Source organism: Chrysochloris asiatica, unplaced genomic scaffold, assembly GCF_000296735.1.
Source record: "Chrysochloris asiatica unplaced genomic scaffold, ChrAsi1.0 scaffold00350, whole genome shotgun sequence".
In the NCBI taxonomy this organism is placed as follows: Eukaryota; Metazoa; Chordata; class Mammalia; order Afrosoricida; family Chrysochloridae; genus Chrysochloris; species Chrysochloris asiatica.
The window spans coordinates 1,227,793-1,240,156 of NW_006408868.1; the positions used below are offsets into that span (position 1 = coordinate 1,227,793).

At 54.3% G+C, this 12,364-nt stretch overlaps 1 protein-coding gene across 1 annotated transcript in view; it reads left to right on the forward strand.

Moving 5' to 3' along the window:
* Positions 1 to 11,407, forward strand: part of NISCH (nischarin) — a 34,992-nt gene extending 23,585 nt beyond the window's left edge. Inside the window, exons 14-22 of the mRNA XM_006876025.1 lie at positions 2,573 to 2,697; positions 3,810 to 3,859; positions 4,625 to 5,998; positions 8,444 to 8,454; positions 8,575 to 8,906; positions 9,295 to 9,451; positions 9,689 to 9,817; positions 10,303 to 10,464; positions 10,797 to 11,407. Coding sequence (XP_006876087.1) covers positions 2,573 to 2,697; positions 3,810 to 3,859; positions 4,625 to 5,998; positions 8,444 to 8,454; positions 8,575 to 8,906; positions 9,295 to 9,451; positions 9,689 to 9,817; positions 10,303 to 10,464; positions 10,797 to 11,407 — 2,951 coding nt within the window. The remainder of the gene's footprint in view (positions 1 to 2,572; positions 2,698 to 3,809; positions 3,860 to 4,624; positions 5,999 to 8,443; positions 8,455 to 8,574; positions 8,907 to 9,294; positions 9,452 to 9,688; positions 9,818 to 10,302; positions 10,465 to 10,796) is intronic.
* Positions 11,408 to 12,364: the final 957 nt, after the last annotated feature.

A 12,364-nucleotide genomic window follows, 5' to 3' on the forward strand; every position in this document is an offset into this window, starting at 1 on the left:
GACATTGAGATGTCTCCAGATTTGCACTTCTTATAAATAAAACTGCACTGGATGTCTGTGTGTGCACATCTCGTTCCTTTTGGTTAGAAACAAAAAAGGTCGGGCCCTGTCTAAGGATTCACCTGATATCCCTGTCCCAATCTCGAAATGGCCTTTGTGGTCACTTGTTTATACAGGCAACAACAGTCCAGGAAGGAAGCTGACAGACTGTCCCTATCCACGTTTCCTCATCTCCAAATGGCTTGGGGGTAGGGTGGGGAGTAAAGTCAAGAAACGCTGGTGGTGGTTTTTTTTCTAAACTAATGTGGAAGAATCCACATGGTTTTGGATCAGTTCATGGATCTTGCTTGGATGGGCAGGGATTTTTCCTGTGAAGGAGTGGCTTTGTAGAAGTAAATGTGTTGTTGTTAAAGTGCTGTTGAATCGGTTCCAACTCATAGTGACCCTGTATAGGGTTCCCGAGGAGCAGTTGATGGATTTGAATTGCTGACCTTGTGGTTCGCAGTCCAGCGCTGATCCTATGCTTGTGATTAAATGGGCGCTCGGGGGGCCTGCCTGAAGGGGCGTGGTCTGTTAAACACCAGGCCTCTGGTCATCTCAGGAGCTGTTAGCCCAACGTTTCAGAGTTCTGGGGAGTTGTGACTGGTAGGAGCTGAGAGGAAGCCTTTTAGGGAGGTGACTTAGAGAGGAGTAGGCACCTTGGATTCACACAGCTGAGTGTAAGGTCTAACTTCCTGGCCATGTTATCTCAGACAACTTGCAGCCTCTCCAAAGCTCCATTTTCTCGACTGTAATGTGGATACACCCTACTTCATCGACTCTAAGATGCACATGTTTCCTCCTCGTGACTTCTCTGAAATTAAGATCCGTCTTTCAGTAAGTGGCTTCTCATAGTCATTGTCAGCCAGCTGATACTTGTGACGGAGTCGAATGAAAACCTTCTGGACACCTCTGCTGAGACCAAGATGGCGCCATATTCCCTGCATCTTAGATTTGATGAAATGTGGTAAATATGAGGTGTGAATGAACGCTTGGCAATCATTTAGCATGACTCCTGACTCCTGAAACAGGGCAGTAAAGACTTTCTTTTTTCCACACCTTTGCAGGGGCGGGGATGTTCAAAATGATTAGGACAGTCCCTGAGGAACGTGGAGCCCTTGGGGAGATGAGCTGGCTCCCTAAGGGAGAACAGGCAGAAGAGCAGAGACGACTTCATGGTGGAAGTGGTGTCAGAGGGAACCTGAAGGAATGCTAGGACCTGAACATGCTCAGAAGGCTAGGGTAGACCCCAGGAGAGAGCAGTAGCATCGACCAAGGCCCAGTGGCATATGCTTGCCACCCTCCTGCCTCTGCACAGCCCTGCTGCTTCTCTCTGGGTGTCTGGACATGGGCCATCTACGGATCTGGCCCATGAGTGGAGGGACCTGGGCTGCATGAGCTGTCCTGCCCCTGCAGCAGCTGAGCTAGACAAGGGACTCAGACCTGAGACCAGTCATTTCATTGAACCATGGTGACTAGTGTGATAAAGTTGAGCTTTGGAGACAAGCATTTTGCCAGACCGGAAACTAATGCCCAGTGTTCCTTCAACTCATTGAGTTTAGGAACATGTTTAAAAAGGTTTTACCCTCATCCAGTCTAGAAAGTGAAGTAGCTAACGATCCCAGAGGTGCTTTCACCATCAAAGAGGCTCACCAGGCTTTGAAAGCACTATGTCCAGGATACTTGAGTCTGAGTGCAGGCATCCAGGGGAGACTCAGTGGTATGTCCCATGAGAAGCAGGCCGAGGGGTGTTAAGCACAGGTTGTACTCACCAGCCTAGGAGGAAACTGACACAGGAAAGTCCAGCCTCCCCAGGTGAGAGGTCCTAGCCCTTTCCTGTCTGAAGCTCTGTAGAGATGTCCATCACAGGGCATCTCCTTAGGAGTTAGCGAACACGTTGTAGGCTTTCCATGGACGTAGCACCAAACAGCTCTCCTGGCAGACAGGCCAGGTCTGGGGCCCAGGCAGTCTCATCTTTGCCAGAGCTGGGTTTTTTGTTCTAACTTAACATTTTCCTGGTGACTTTTGAGGGTATACATTCTATTCCTTTGTTCTACATCCATTGGCCTTCTCATCTCAGTGGAGTGTCTGTTGGTGTCCGTTGCACGGGCCCTTAGTGGAGGTTCCATCCCTCTCCCCACTTATATGACATCTGTTACAGCATTTTAGAGATTAAAAATAAGAATCTTTTGTCAAAATTTATAAATGCTTTTCTTCTTCATTTAATTTTTACTACAGTTTTGTTTTTTCCCTTAATCCATATAAGTTGAAGGTTTTATGGAATCATGCCACTATTTCTTCCATTGCATTTATGCTCAGAGAGTCTCTCTACCCTGAGGTCAGATAAGTGGTCATTTGGTCCTTCTTTGAGTTGTGTACAGGTTGCAGTGTTACATTTCCTTCTTTAGTCCCTGTGGCTGAGCCCCGTCTGACTAACCCCGGGGGCAGCCATGCTGGTAACCCACCACCGTGGTGGTTGAATGGCTGCTCTCCCTGCCCTGCCTGCCCCACCCGCCCGCCCTGGTCTCTCCAGGAATCATGTTCGTGCAAGAGGAGGCCCTGGCCAGCAGCCTCTCATCCACTGACAGTCTGACTCCTGAGGACCGGCCCATTGCCCGGGGCTGCTCCGACTCCCTGGAATCCATCCCTGCAGGACAGGTAATACCTTCCTCCTGCTTCAGGAGCTTGGTGGTCTCCATCAGGTGGCCTTCTGCCTAAGGTGATCTGGGAACACAAGCAGCCTGGTTGAGACATGGCAGATGTCCCCAGTATTGTGTGCACTTAGCTCTGACCACACATTGACTCCCGCCCCCGCCCCCCACATGTCTGTTGCTTAGTTCTAATGACAAACTCAGTAGTTAGAGGTCAGTGTTCAGCATTGCTCTCCCGTGGAGCCCATGGGAACAGCAATTTCAGCTCCCTAGGTCCTGGTAGGGAAAGCCAGGTGCTCCCCCAGAGTCCATATGAGCAGATTCCCTTGGAGAAGGCCCCCCAGGGTGGGGGTGTTGGCTTCAAGCCCATCAAACAGCATTTCTCCCCCACCCCCACTGCCTGGCTTCCCAGAGCAACTCTGCTCTTTCCTACATGTCACCCCAGGGGCCGCGTGACTCTGGCACCCCCTCTGTTGTTGCTGATGTGGTTTCCAAGTCCCTTCCTGTGCCCTGGGAAGAGAGGAGGAAGTGGGGTGTAAGTGGCTCACTTGACCTTGGGATATGTCACCTCTCGTCAGTTGAGCACTGCAGGGTCACGGCCATACAACACTGGTGGGTCCCGGAGCTCTCAATCTGTGTCTGGTGCTCACAGGCACTCTTACCTTTGCCCTCCCAGGTCACTCAGCTAGTGAGAGGCAGGGATGGATCCCAAATTGGGAGTGCCCCAGCTCTTCCTGCCACCAGACAGGAGAACCAGCCAGGGGCTTCCTCAGCTCACTGCATCCTCTGCAGGCCACTAAGGGCCAAGCCAATGGCTAGACTATCCCCTTAGACCCTCCTGGTGACACACGGAGCCCTCAGGTAGTGGGGGCTCTGGTCCAGGGGTTTGGGGACTAGATTGGGGTCAGACATACATGGATGTGAGCTCCAACCCTACCACATACTCATGGGGTAACTGCTGGCCCCAGAGCACACCCTAGAGCAAGGTGTGGAAATATGTGCTGCCTCTTGAGGGTGACGGCTGGGGCTAAGACAGTGAGGAAAGGCAGAGAGCTTGGATCAGGTGCCCAGGAGATAGCCACAACAGGTGGAGGGCTGACCCACTTCCTTCTCTATCAGGCAGCTCCTGAAGATATAAGGGATGTTCCAGGAGCTGTTGGTGGCGCAAGGTAAGAAAGACGTCAGGGATTCTTTCTGGATCTGGCTGGCTGCCCTACCCCCATGTCCCCATCCACTACCCTCTGCCCACAGCTACCTGTGGATTTTGTTAAAAATCTGTTAACAAGTTCCTACAGAACCATTTCATCATTTATAAGTAAACACATATGGAATGGGCTATAGTCTGTTTCCAACTTTTAATTCCTAAACACTGCTTGACGCATCATAGCCTCTGTTAGGAATTGGCAGGTCAAGGCCCGTTTGATCCATAGCCTGTTTTGTAGAGGCCAGGAGCTAAGAAGGATATTTACAATTTTAAAGGGTCATAAAGACTAGGAGACTGTGAAACTTAGTCTTTCTCGCTTCCTAGCAGAAGCGTACCAACCCCTGTTTTATACACACTCACAGAGAGTTAGCAGTGGCCAAGAGGAGTGAATGGGAAGGGTCTAAGGCCTGACTCAAGTCACCAGAAGGAACATTTATCTCCAAGTGGGTCATGTCCTTGAATGCTCCCTGCCTTTGGGACTCATGGCTGGCTGTGTGAGCGGATGAGAGGTTTTTGTGGTGACCAGGGAAGTCTGGGAAAGACTAGTCAGCTGGAGTTGGAACCCCAGGAGTATGGATTCTTGACTCCCACCTCAGCTCCCCAGCAGGTTTAGGTGACTTGGGAGAACTGTGGGCTGTTTTCTGGGGGGCCAGGATGCAGCAGCAGATTCTAGCCATGGGAGGCTACAGTGTCCCGGTTCAGGTGTCACTGACTGGCCTCTTCTACACAGCCTGGAGCATGCAGAGCCAGAGGTCCAGGTGGTGCCAGGGTCCGGCCAGATCATCTTCCTGCCCTTCACCTGCATTGGCTACACAGCCACCAACCAGGACTTCATCCAGCGGCTGAGCACGCTGATCAGGCAGGCAATTGAGCGGCAGCTGCCGGCCTGGATTGAGGCCGCAAACCAGCGGGAGGAAGGCCAGGGGGAGGAGGAGGAGGATGCTGCTGAGAACCGATACTTTGAAATGGGACCCCCAGACATGGAGGAAGAGGAGGAGGGTGGCCGAGTGGAGGAAGAAGAGGAAGATGAGGGCGAAGAAGAGCGACTGGCCCTGGAATGGGCCCTGGGTGCCGACGAGGACTTTTTGCTGGAGCACATCCGCATCCTCAAGGTGCTGTGGTGCTTCTTGATCCACGTGCAGGGCAGCATCCGGCAGTTTGCTGCCTGCCTGGTGCTGACCGATTTCGGCATCGCCGTCTTTGAGATCCCGCACCAGGAGTCTCGTGGCAGCAGCCAGCACATCCTCTCAGCCTTACGTTTCGTCTTCTGCTTCCCACATGGCGACCTCACTGAGTTCGGCTTCCTCATGCCTGAGCTGTGTCTGGTGCTGAAGGTGCGGCACAGTGAGAACACGCTGTTCATCATCTCTGACGCTGCCAACCTGCACGAGTTCCATGCAGACCTGCGCTCGTGCTTTGCCCCACAGCACATGGCCATGCTGTGCAGTCCCGTGCTTTATGGCAGCCACACCAGCCTGCAGGAGTTCCTGCGTCAGCTGCTCACTTTCTACAAGGTGGCGGGTGGCTGCCAGGAGTGCAGCCAGGGTTGCTTCCCTGTCTACCTGGTCTACAGCGATAAGCGCATGGTGCAGACAGCTGCTGGTGACTACTCGGGCAACATCGAGTGGGCCAGCTGCACACTGTGTTCCGCCGTGCGCCGTTCCTGCTGTGCACCCTCGGAGGCTGTCAAGTCCGCCGCCATCCCCTACTGGCTGCTGCTCACACCCCAGCACCTCAACGTCATCAAGGCCGACTTCAACCCCATGCCCAACCGAGGCACCCACAACTGCCGCAACCGCAACAGCTTCAAGCTCAGCCGCGTGCCACTCTCCACCGTGCTGCTGGATCCCACACGCAGCTGCACTCAGCCACGTGGTGCCTTCGCCGATGGCCACGTGCTTGAGCTGCTCGTGGGCTACCGTTTTGTCACTGCTATCTTTGTGCTGCCCCATGAGAAGTTCCACTTCCTGCGCATCTACAACCAGCTGCGGGCCTCACTGCAGGACCTGAAGACCGTGGTCATCGCCAAGACTCCAACAACTGTTGGCAGGTCCTGCAGCCCCACTGAGGACAATCAACCTGCTGAGGACAGGGACCGGGCCAGGTGAGAATCAGCACAGGTTCTTGGGGGCAGAGAAGCATGAGGCTGACATATGTGCAAGCTGAGTACTTAGGGAGTCTGCGTCACCAGGTCTGAGACCACTTGCCCAGCACCAGACTGAGCGTCTGCAGCTCATGAGGAACCCGTGGTTGGCCCAGTTCTTACAAGCCCCTTCTGCCCCTGAGCTTCTCAGCTCCTAGCCACTTTGGCATTACCCTTTGCTCCTTTGGACTGGGCACTAGGCTGCTCCTTTCTCGAGGCTTTAGAACAGGCCCATTCCCGTGCCACTTAGGGTCCTGCATAACTGGGCTCTCAGCCCAGCTTGTCTTTCTAGGAGCTCAGTCCCGTGGCTGTGGTGTGGGCTGCTGGGCTGCTCCAGCCACCACCCATCTTTGAGACCGTGCCAGGAAGAAGTAAGCTACTGACGGGGTCCTCTCTTTGGGTATAATTTTGAGAATCTCTTATAAAGGAACCCTACTCACTAGAGGTGACAGGGTCTGAGCATCTGAGTTTGAGGGGTCATTTTGTCCAAAAGCCCTTACTCTCAGAGGTGCCTAGCAGAGGGCCCTGGGCATGCACTGTAGCTGGCAGCCTGTCCACCTGTTCACTCTCTTCCCTCTACCTCACATGGCTCCTGGCCTCTCAGAAACTTCCTCCCCAATTTCCCTCAGGGGCACATGAGAACAGGGTTAAAGGGTCTGTGGGGGGCCTAGCTATACCCATAGTTTACCCCTGGCCCCTGGGGCTTCAAAGAGGGAAGTTGTACCCTCAGGGCTGTCCCCATCTCCTCTCTCTGACTCCTGGGCTTCAAACATGAAGGACTTCCTCCAATAGGGAGTCCTTAACTGGTGCAGACACTTAAGAAGCTTAGCTGCTAACTGAAAGGTTGGAGGTTCAAGTCCACCCAGAGGCACCTCAGAAAAAAGGTCTGGTGATTTGCTTAAAAAAAAAGTCAGCCTTTAAAAACCTACAAAGCTTTGTTCTACTCTAACATATAGACAGGTTGACATGAGTAAGACTCAGCAGCAACTGTTTGGGGTTTTTGGCCTCCTCCTGGACTAGAAAAGGGACCTTGGTGGCCCTGTGGGTTTTAGGCATTGGGGCTGCTAACCAAACCACAAGGTCAGCAGTCTAAACCCACCTGCTGCTCTATGGGAAAAGATAGGACTGTGTCTGCTCCTATAAAAATTTTTCAGAAACCCTATGGAGTCATAGTGTGGCACTTTAGGATAAACACTGGACTGCTAGCCACAAGGTTGGTGGTTCCAAATCCACCAGCTGCTCCTTGGAAACCCTATACAGGGTCACTGTGAGTTCGAACCGATTCCACAGTACTTGCAACTCTGCCCTAAAGAGTTAGGAGTTGGAATTCCCTCAGTGGAATGGGTTTGGCTTTTATTTGTTGTTTTGGTTTTGAGGGGAGAAAGCCCTACCATCCTGGTCCCTGAGACACAGCCTCACTTCTTTCCTCTTTCCTGCCCCCACCCTAGCATCTCACAGAATCTGCCTTCCCTCTGACTGCAGCTCCCAGCTGGTTCTCCTCCAGGCCTGTGCCCACCTCAGGTCATGTCCTCCATGGATGGCCCCTGCTGCTGCTTCTGATGGAGGGCACATGTGACAGTTCTTTGGGTGGCAAGCAGTCTGTCTTCACCTCACCACCATCCCCAAACCTGGCTGGCACTTGGCCCTAGTGGGGACTGCCCGCAAAAACTGGGGCCCCCTTCACACCTCTGCCCTGGACAGCTAGACAGTCCGGAGGCTTCTTGGGGACATTTGGCTCATTGCAAGTTCAGGCCTAGGAATCTCTTTTCAAGAGGTGGACTAGTCCAGTTGAGAGAATGATGTCTAAAAGACTGTTGTAACACTCCTCACCCCCAACCCCCCAACCAGCATATATGCTAGTTGCAGGAAACCCCAGGGCGTCACCCAACTTCAGCTTCAAGAGTTAGGAATATTAATTTGATCTTGTTCACAAAACAGTAGAAACTCAGTGTGGCCACGAGCCGTGGACCTGGATCACTGAGGAGACCCCAAAGGGCAAACTGAGTCTTTGGGTTCTCATTTCCACAAGTACTGGCTGTACCCAGGTCCCAGCCTTGGGTACCTGGTTCACACTCTGAATTCTGGAAGGCTGCTTCTAACACCGCTGCCACCTTCTCAGAATGCATTTTCAATGCATTGACCAAAGCCACCAACACATGTGTCTGTCTGGCTCTACCATGGGGTAACAGGCTGCATCCACCCTGCCCAAGCAGCCCATTTCCCTGCCAAGAGCTACTTTGTCCTTTTTGTAGGGAACCTGGTGATAAGACCCCAGGGGATCCCTGGAAGGGAGCAAGTGATACACACACTTCCTTGAACCCTGAGGTTTCACGTGTGTTGTGACTGTCCATTTGGAGTCCACATATTAATAAGGTGTTTCTTGGGGGTGGGGGGGCGGTGATACAGCAATGACCAGCGTCCCCAGGAAGCGTCAACTTCAGCCTCAGGCCAAGTGGAGATCCCTGTGGAAGTCCCAACAGAGGCTGAGGACCCAGGCCCAGGGGAGGACCCAGCGGAGGACCCAGGATCAGTGGAAGGCCCTGCACTGGTTCCGTCAGAGGCCCTAGGTCCAGTGGAGGCTTCAGCACTTGCTCCAGTGGAAGCTGAGGCCCCTGCACTGGCTCCAGTGAAAGCTGAGGCTCCATTTCTGGTCTCAGTAGAGACCTCAGAGGAGGACTTGGCCCCAGTGCAGGACTCAGCGGAAGTGCAAGCAGAGGCGCCTTCCCAGTATCCAAGCGACCACCTGATCCAGTCCACCACGGAGGAGAATGAGATCCCGTCACACCTGCCTGTCTGCCCGTCACTCCAGCACATTGGCAGCCTGCGGGGAAGCGCCATCATTGAGTTCTTCCACGGCAGTATTGCTGAGGTAGCAGGGCGCGGGGCACGTGGGCTCACTGGCTGGCACTTGTGTGGGAAGTGTGGGTTCTGGTTTTGGCATCCGCTGGGATGAGTCAGGGCTTGACTTCAGGAGTAGTCATATGAGGGCTTGGTGTTTTCCTCCAGCTTCACTTTGGGGACCTGGGTAGGGAGGTGCTGAGCTGATCTAGCCCACCACAGAGGAGAATCAGAATCCCTCACACCATGCCCAGCTGCCCCTTCCCACAGCCTTCCGAGGCCATTCCTAGTGTCTGGACTGACTGAGGAGAGAGGTTGGCCCTCCCGGGGCTCCACAGACCTGGTCCAGAAGTCCCAGGGGTGTATGTCCTGCACAGGCTGTGTTTCCCTGCAGGCCCCAACCCACCCTCTGTGTACAGGTGGAGAACGAGGAGCTGAGGCACCTCATGTGGTCCTCCGTGGTGTTCTACCAGACGCCCGGGCTGGAGGTCACCGCCTGCGTGCTGCTTTCCACCAAGGCCGTGTACTTGGTGCTGCACGATGGTCTGCGCCGATACTTCTCAGAACCGCTGCAGGGTACGGGCTCGGGGCCTGTGCGTCTTGTCTGAGAAGGGGTGGTGGCAGCCGAGCTAAAGAATATCAGGCCAAGTGGGACCTAGTGAGTGCCGGGGGACCGGCGGGGCAGCTCCCCAGAGGCGTTGCGTGCACAGAGGCAGTGGTGGCTCCAGCTAGACTGGCCAAGGGGTCGTTTATGCTGGACACTGCTGCTCGCCCCAGTCACCACTGTGCTTGATCCACGTCTCTCCATCACAGATTTCTGGCATCAGAAAAACACCGACTATAACAACAGTCCTTTCCACATCTCCCAGTGCTTTGTCTTAAAACTCAGCGACTTGCAGTCAGTCAACGTCGGGCTTTTTGACCAGTATTTCCGGCTGACTGGTGAGTGACCCCCATGCCTGTTCTGTGTGGGGTGAAGGCCAGTATTGTCAGTGGGCCCTGCCTCCCACACAGGAGTGCACTATCAGAGACAAAGTTATCTCTCTGCTCACAAGCCAGTGAGCCTGGACGGGAGGAAGCAGCTTCAGGAACTGCTGAGAGTGCAGAACTCGCCCAGAAGTTGGAAGCAGGAGGCAGGGTGTGCAGCAAGCCTCAAGCCCAGACAGTGGCAGCGGAGAGCTGGCGGGCAGGATGTTTCTGACTCACACTTCCTGAAAACTAAGCTCTTTCCCTAATGCCGTATCCCCTTCCAGAAAAATGTCACAGCCCTTCCGGCCTGAGAAGCTGCCATCTCCCCGGGCCCCAGCTATATTGGCCACAGGGACCCTCCTGACCCTGAGCTTGTATGCTTTTAATCACTGGAGGTTAGAAATGGCTCTGGTGAGGGCACGGACGTATGACCATGACCAGCCTCCCCCCTTGTGCAGGCTCCTCCCCGGTGCAGGTGGTGACGTGTTTGACGCGGGACAGCTACCTGACACACTGCTTTCTCCAGCACCTCATGGCTGTGCTCTCCTCACTGGAGCGCACACCGTCACCAGAACCTGTTGACAAGGACTTCTATTCTGAGTTTGGGAACAAGAGCACAGGTACCCAGCCCCAGGGCAACCCCACTGCCTCCACACTGACTCCAGAGCATCTCTCTCAAGCACCTGCTCTGCCTCTCGCCCCCTCACTTTTCCTTTTACCCTTTGACTGGCCAGGGTTTTTCATGGGGCCTCTCCATGGCCAAGTCTCCATCCCAGCAAATGTTCTAATAGACACTTCTCAAGGTTCTGCTCTGATCTGGGCTGCTGCCTATAAAGAACCTGCCCCCTTCCTCTGGCAGATTGCAGCTCCTGCTGGGGTCTCTGGGTGGCGTGGGGTCCCTGACACTCCCAGCTCCGCCACAGGCTGCAGCTCTGATGGCCTTTGTCTGCAGGAAAGATGGAGAACTACGAGCTAATACACTCGAGTCGTGTCAAGTTCACCTACCCCAGTGAAGAGGAGATCGGGGATCTGACATTCATCGTGGCCCAGAAAGTGGCTGCCACGGAGCAGGCCCCGGCCCTTAGCATCCTGCTATATGTGCAGGCCTTCCAGGTGGGCACCCCACCCCCCGGGCGCTGTAGGGGCATGCTGCGCCCCAAGACACTCCTACTCACCAGCGCTGAGATCTTTCTCCTGGATGAGGACTATGTCCACTACCCACTTCCCGAGTTCGCCAAAGAGCCACCACAGAGAGACAGGTACCGGTTAGACGACGGCCGCCGTGTCCGGGACCTGGACCGTGTCCTCATGGGTTACCAGACCTACCCACAGGCCCTCACCCTTGTCTTTGATGATGTGCAGGGCCACGACCTCATGGGTAATGTCACCCTGAACCACTTTGGGGAGGTGCCAGGGACCCTGGCCAAAGCTGGCCAGGGCCATGAGGTCCAGTGGCAAGTGTTTGTCCCCAGCGCTGAGAGCCGTGAGAAGCTCATCTCCCTGTTGGCCCGCCAGTGGGAGGCCCTGTGTGGCCGGGAGCTGCCCGTGGAGCTCACTGGCTAGCCTGGGCACAAGCAGCCTTTGCTGCCCACTGGGGCGAGGAAGCAGGCTTTCTCTGTTCTTTTTATAAGTGTTTTCTCCTCTCTTTTGCTACTTTAATTTGACTGTCAATGTGGAGAATGTGAGCACATGTGTTCAGTTCATTCGTTCTAGCCTTGGGAGTCCAACACCAGGACCTATGAGGGGCTCTGTCTGTGCCATCAGCCTCCCCCGGGCATACTGCTTATCTGCAGTGTGACATGGCCAGGCACAAGTGTCGTGTCTTTTTGTGGGACCGTGTTAACAAGTGGCACTGTGGATCTGTTTTACTCTTACACGTCCTTTCTGAAGTGTCAAATCCAGTCCTTTGTTGCTGTTGTCATTGTTGGCAATTTGCTGCTACTGATCATAAAGCTGGTAGCAATGTGCACATGGGAAGCTCCCACCCAAGCCATTTTTCAAAGTGGAAGCCTCCCTGGTCCAGACAAGTGGGAGCCCTATGGAGGCAGGTTTGAGGGCTGAGAGGAATGGTGGCAGGGGACCTAGAGCTGCCAGCACCCATCCTAATTCCTGTTGCCTATTTTCTCTATTCCAATAAAGCAGAGTTTGACACAGTCTGAGCCTTTGAGTCCATGGTCCACATGAGGGAGAGAGAATGGTCTGAACACACAAGAAGGCAAAGTCGTGGGGAAGGGAGGAGGGCCAAAGACGAAGTGGCATCCCTGGGCCAAGAGAAACTTGGGTGACATGCTGGCTGCACCTAACGCAGCTGCCCATGCTGGCTGCACCTAACGCAGCTGGAGCATGGGATGGACCCTTCCTCACTTGGACCTGCCAGCTTTAAGTCTCACCCTGACCCAAGGCCACCCAAAGCTGCTACCTTTGGTGGGGTTGTTGTTGTTGTTGTTGTCAGGTGCCATCGAGTCGGAACCGACTCATAGCGACTCCATGCACAGCAGAACGAAACAATGTTCGATCCTG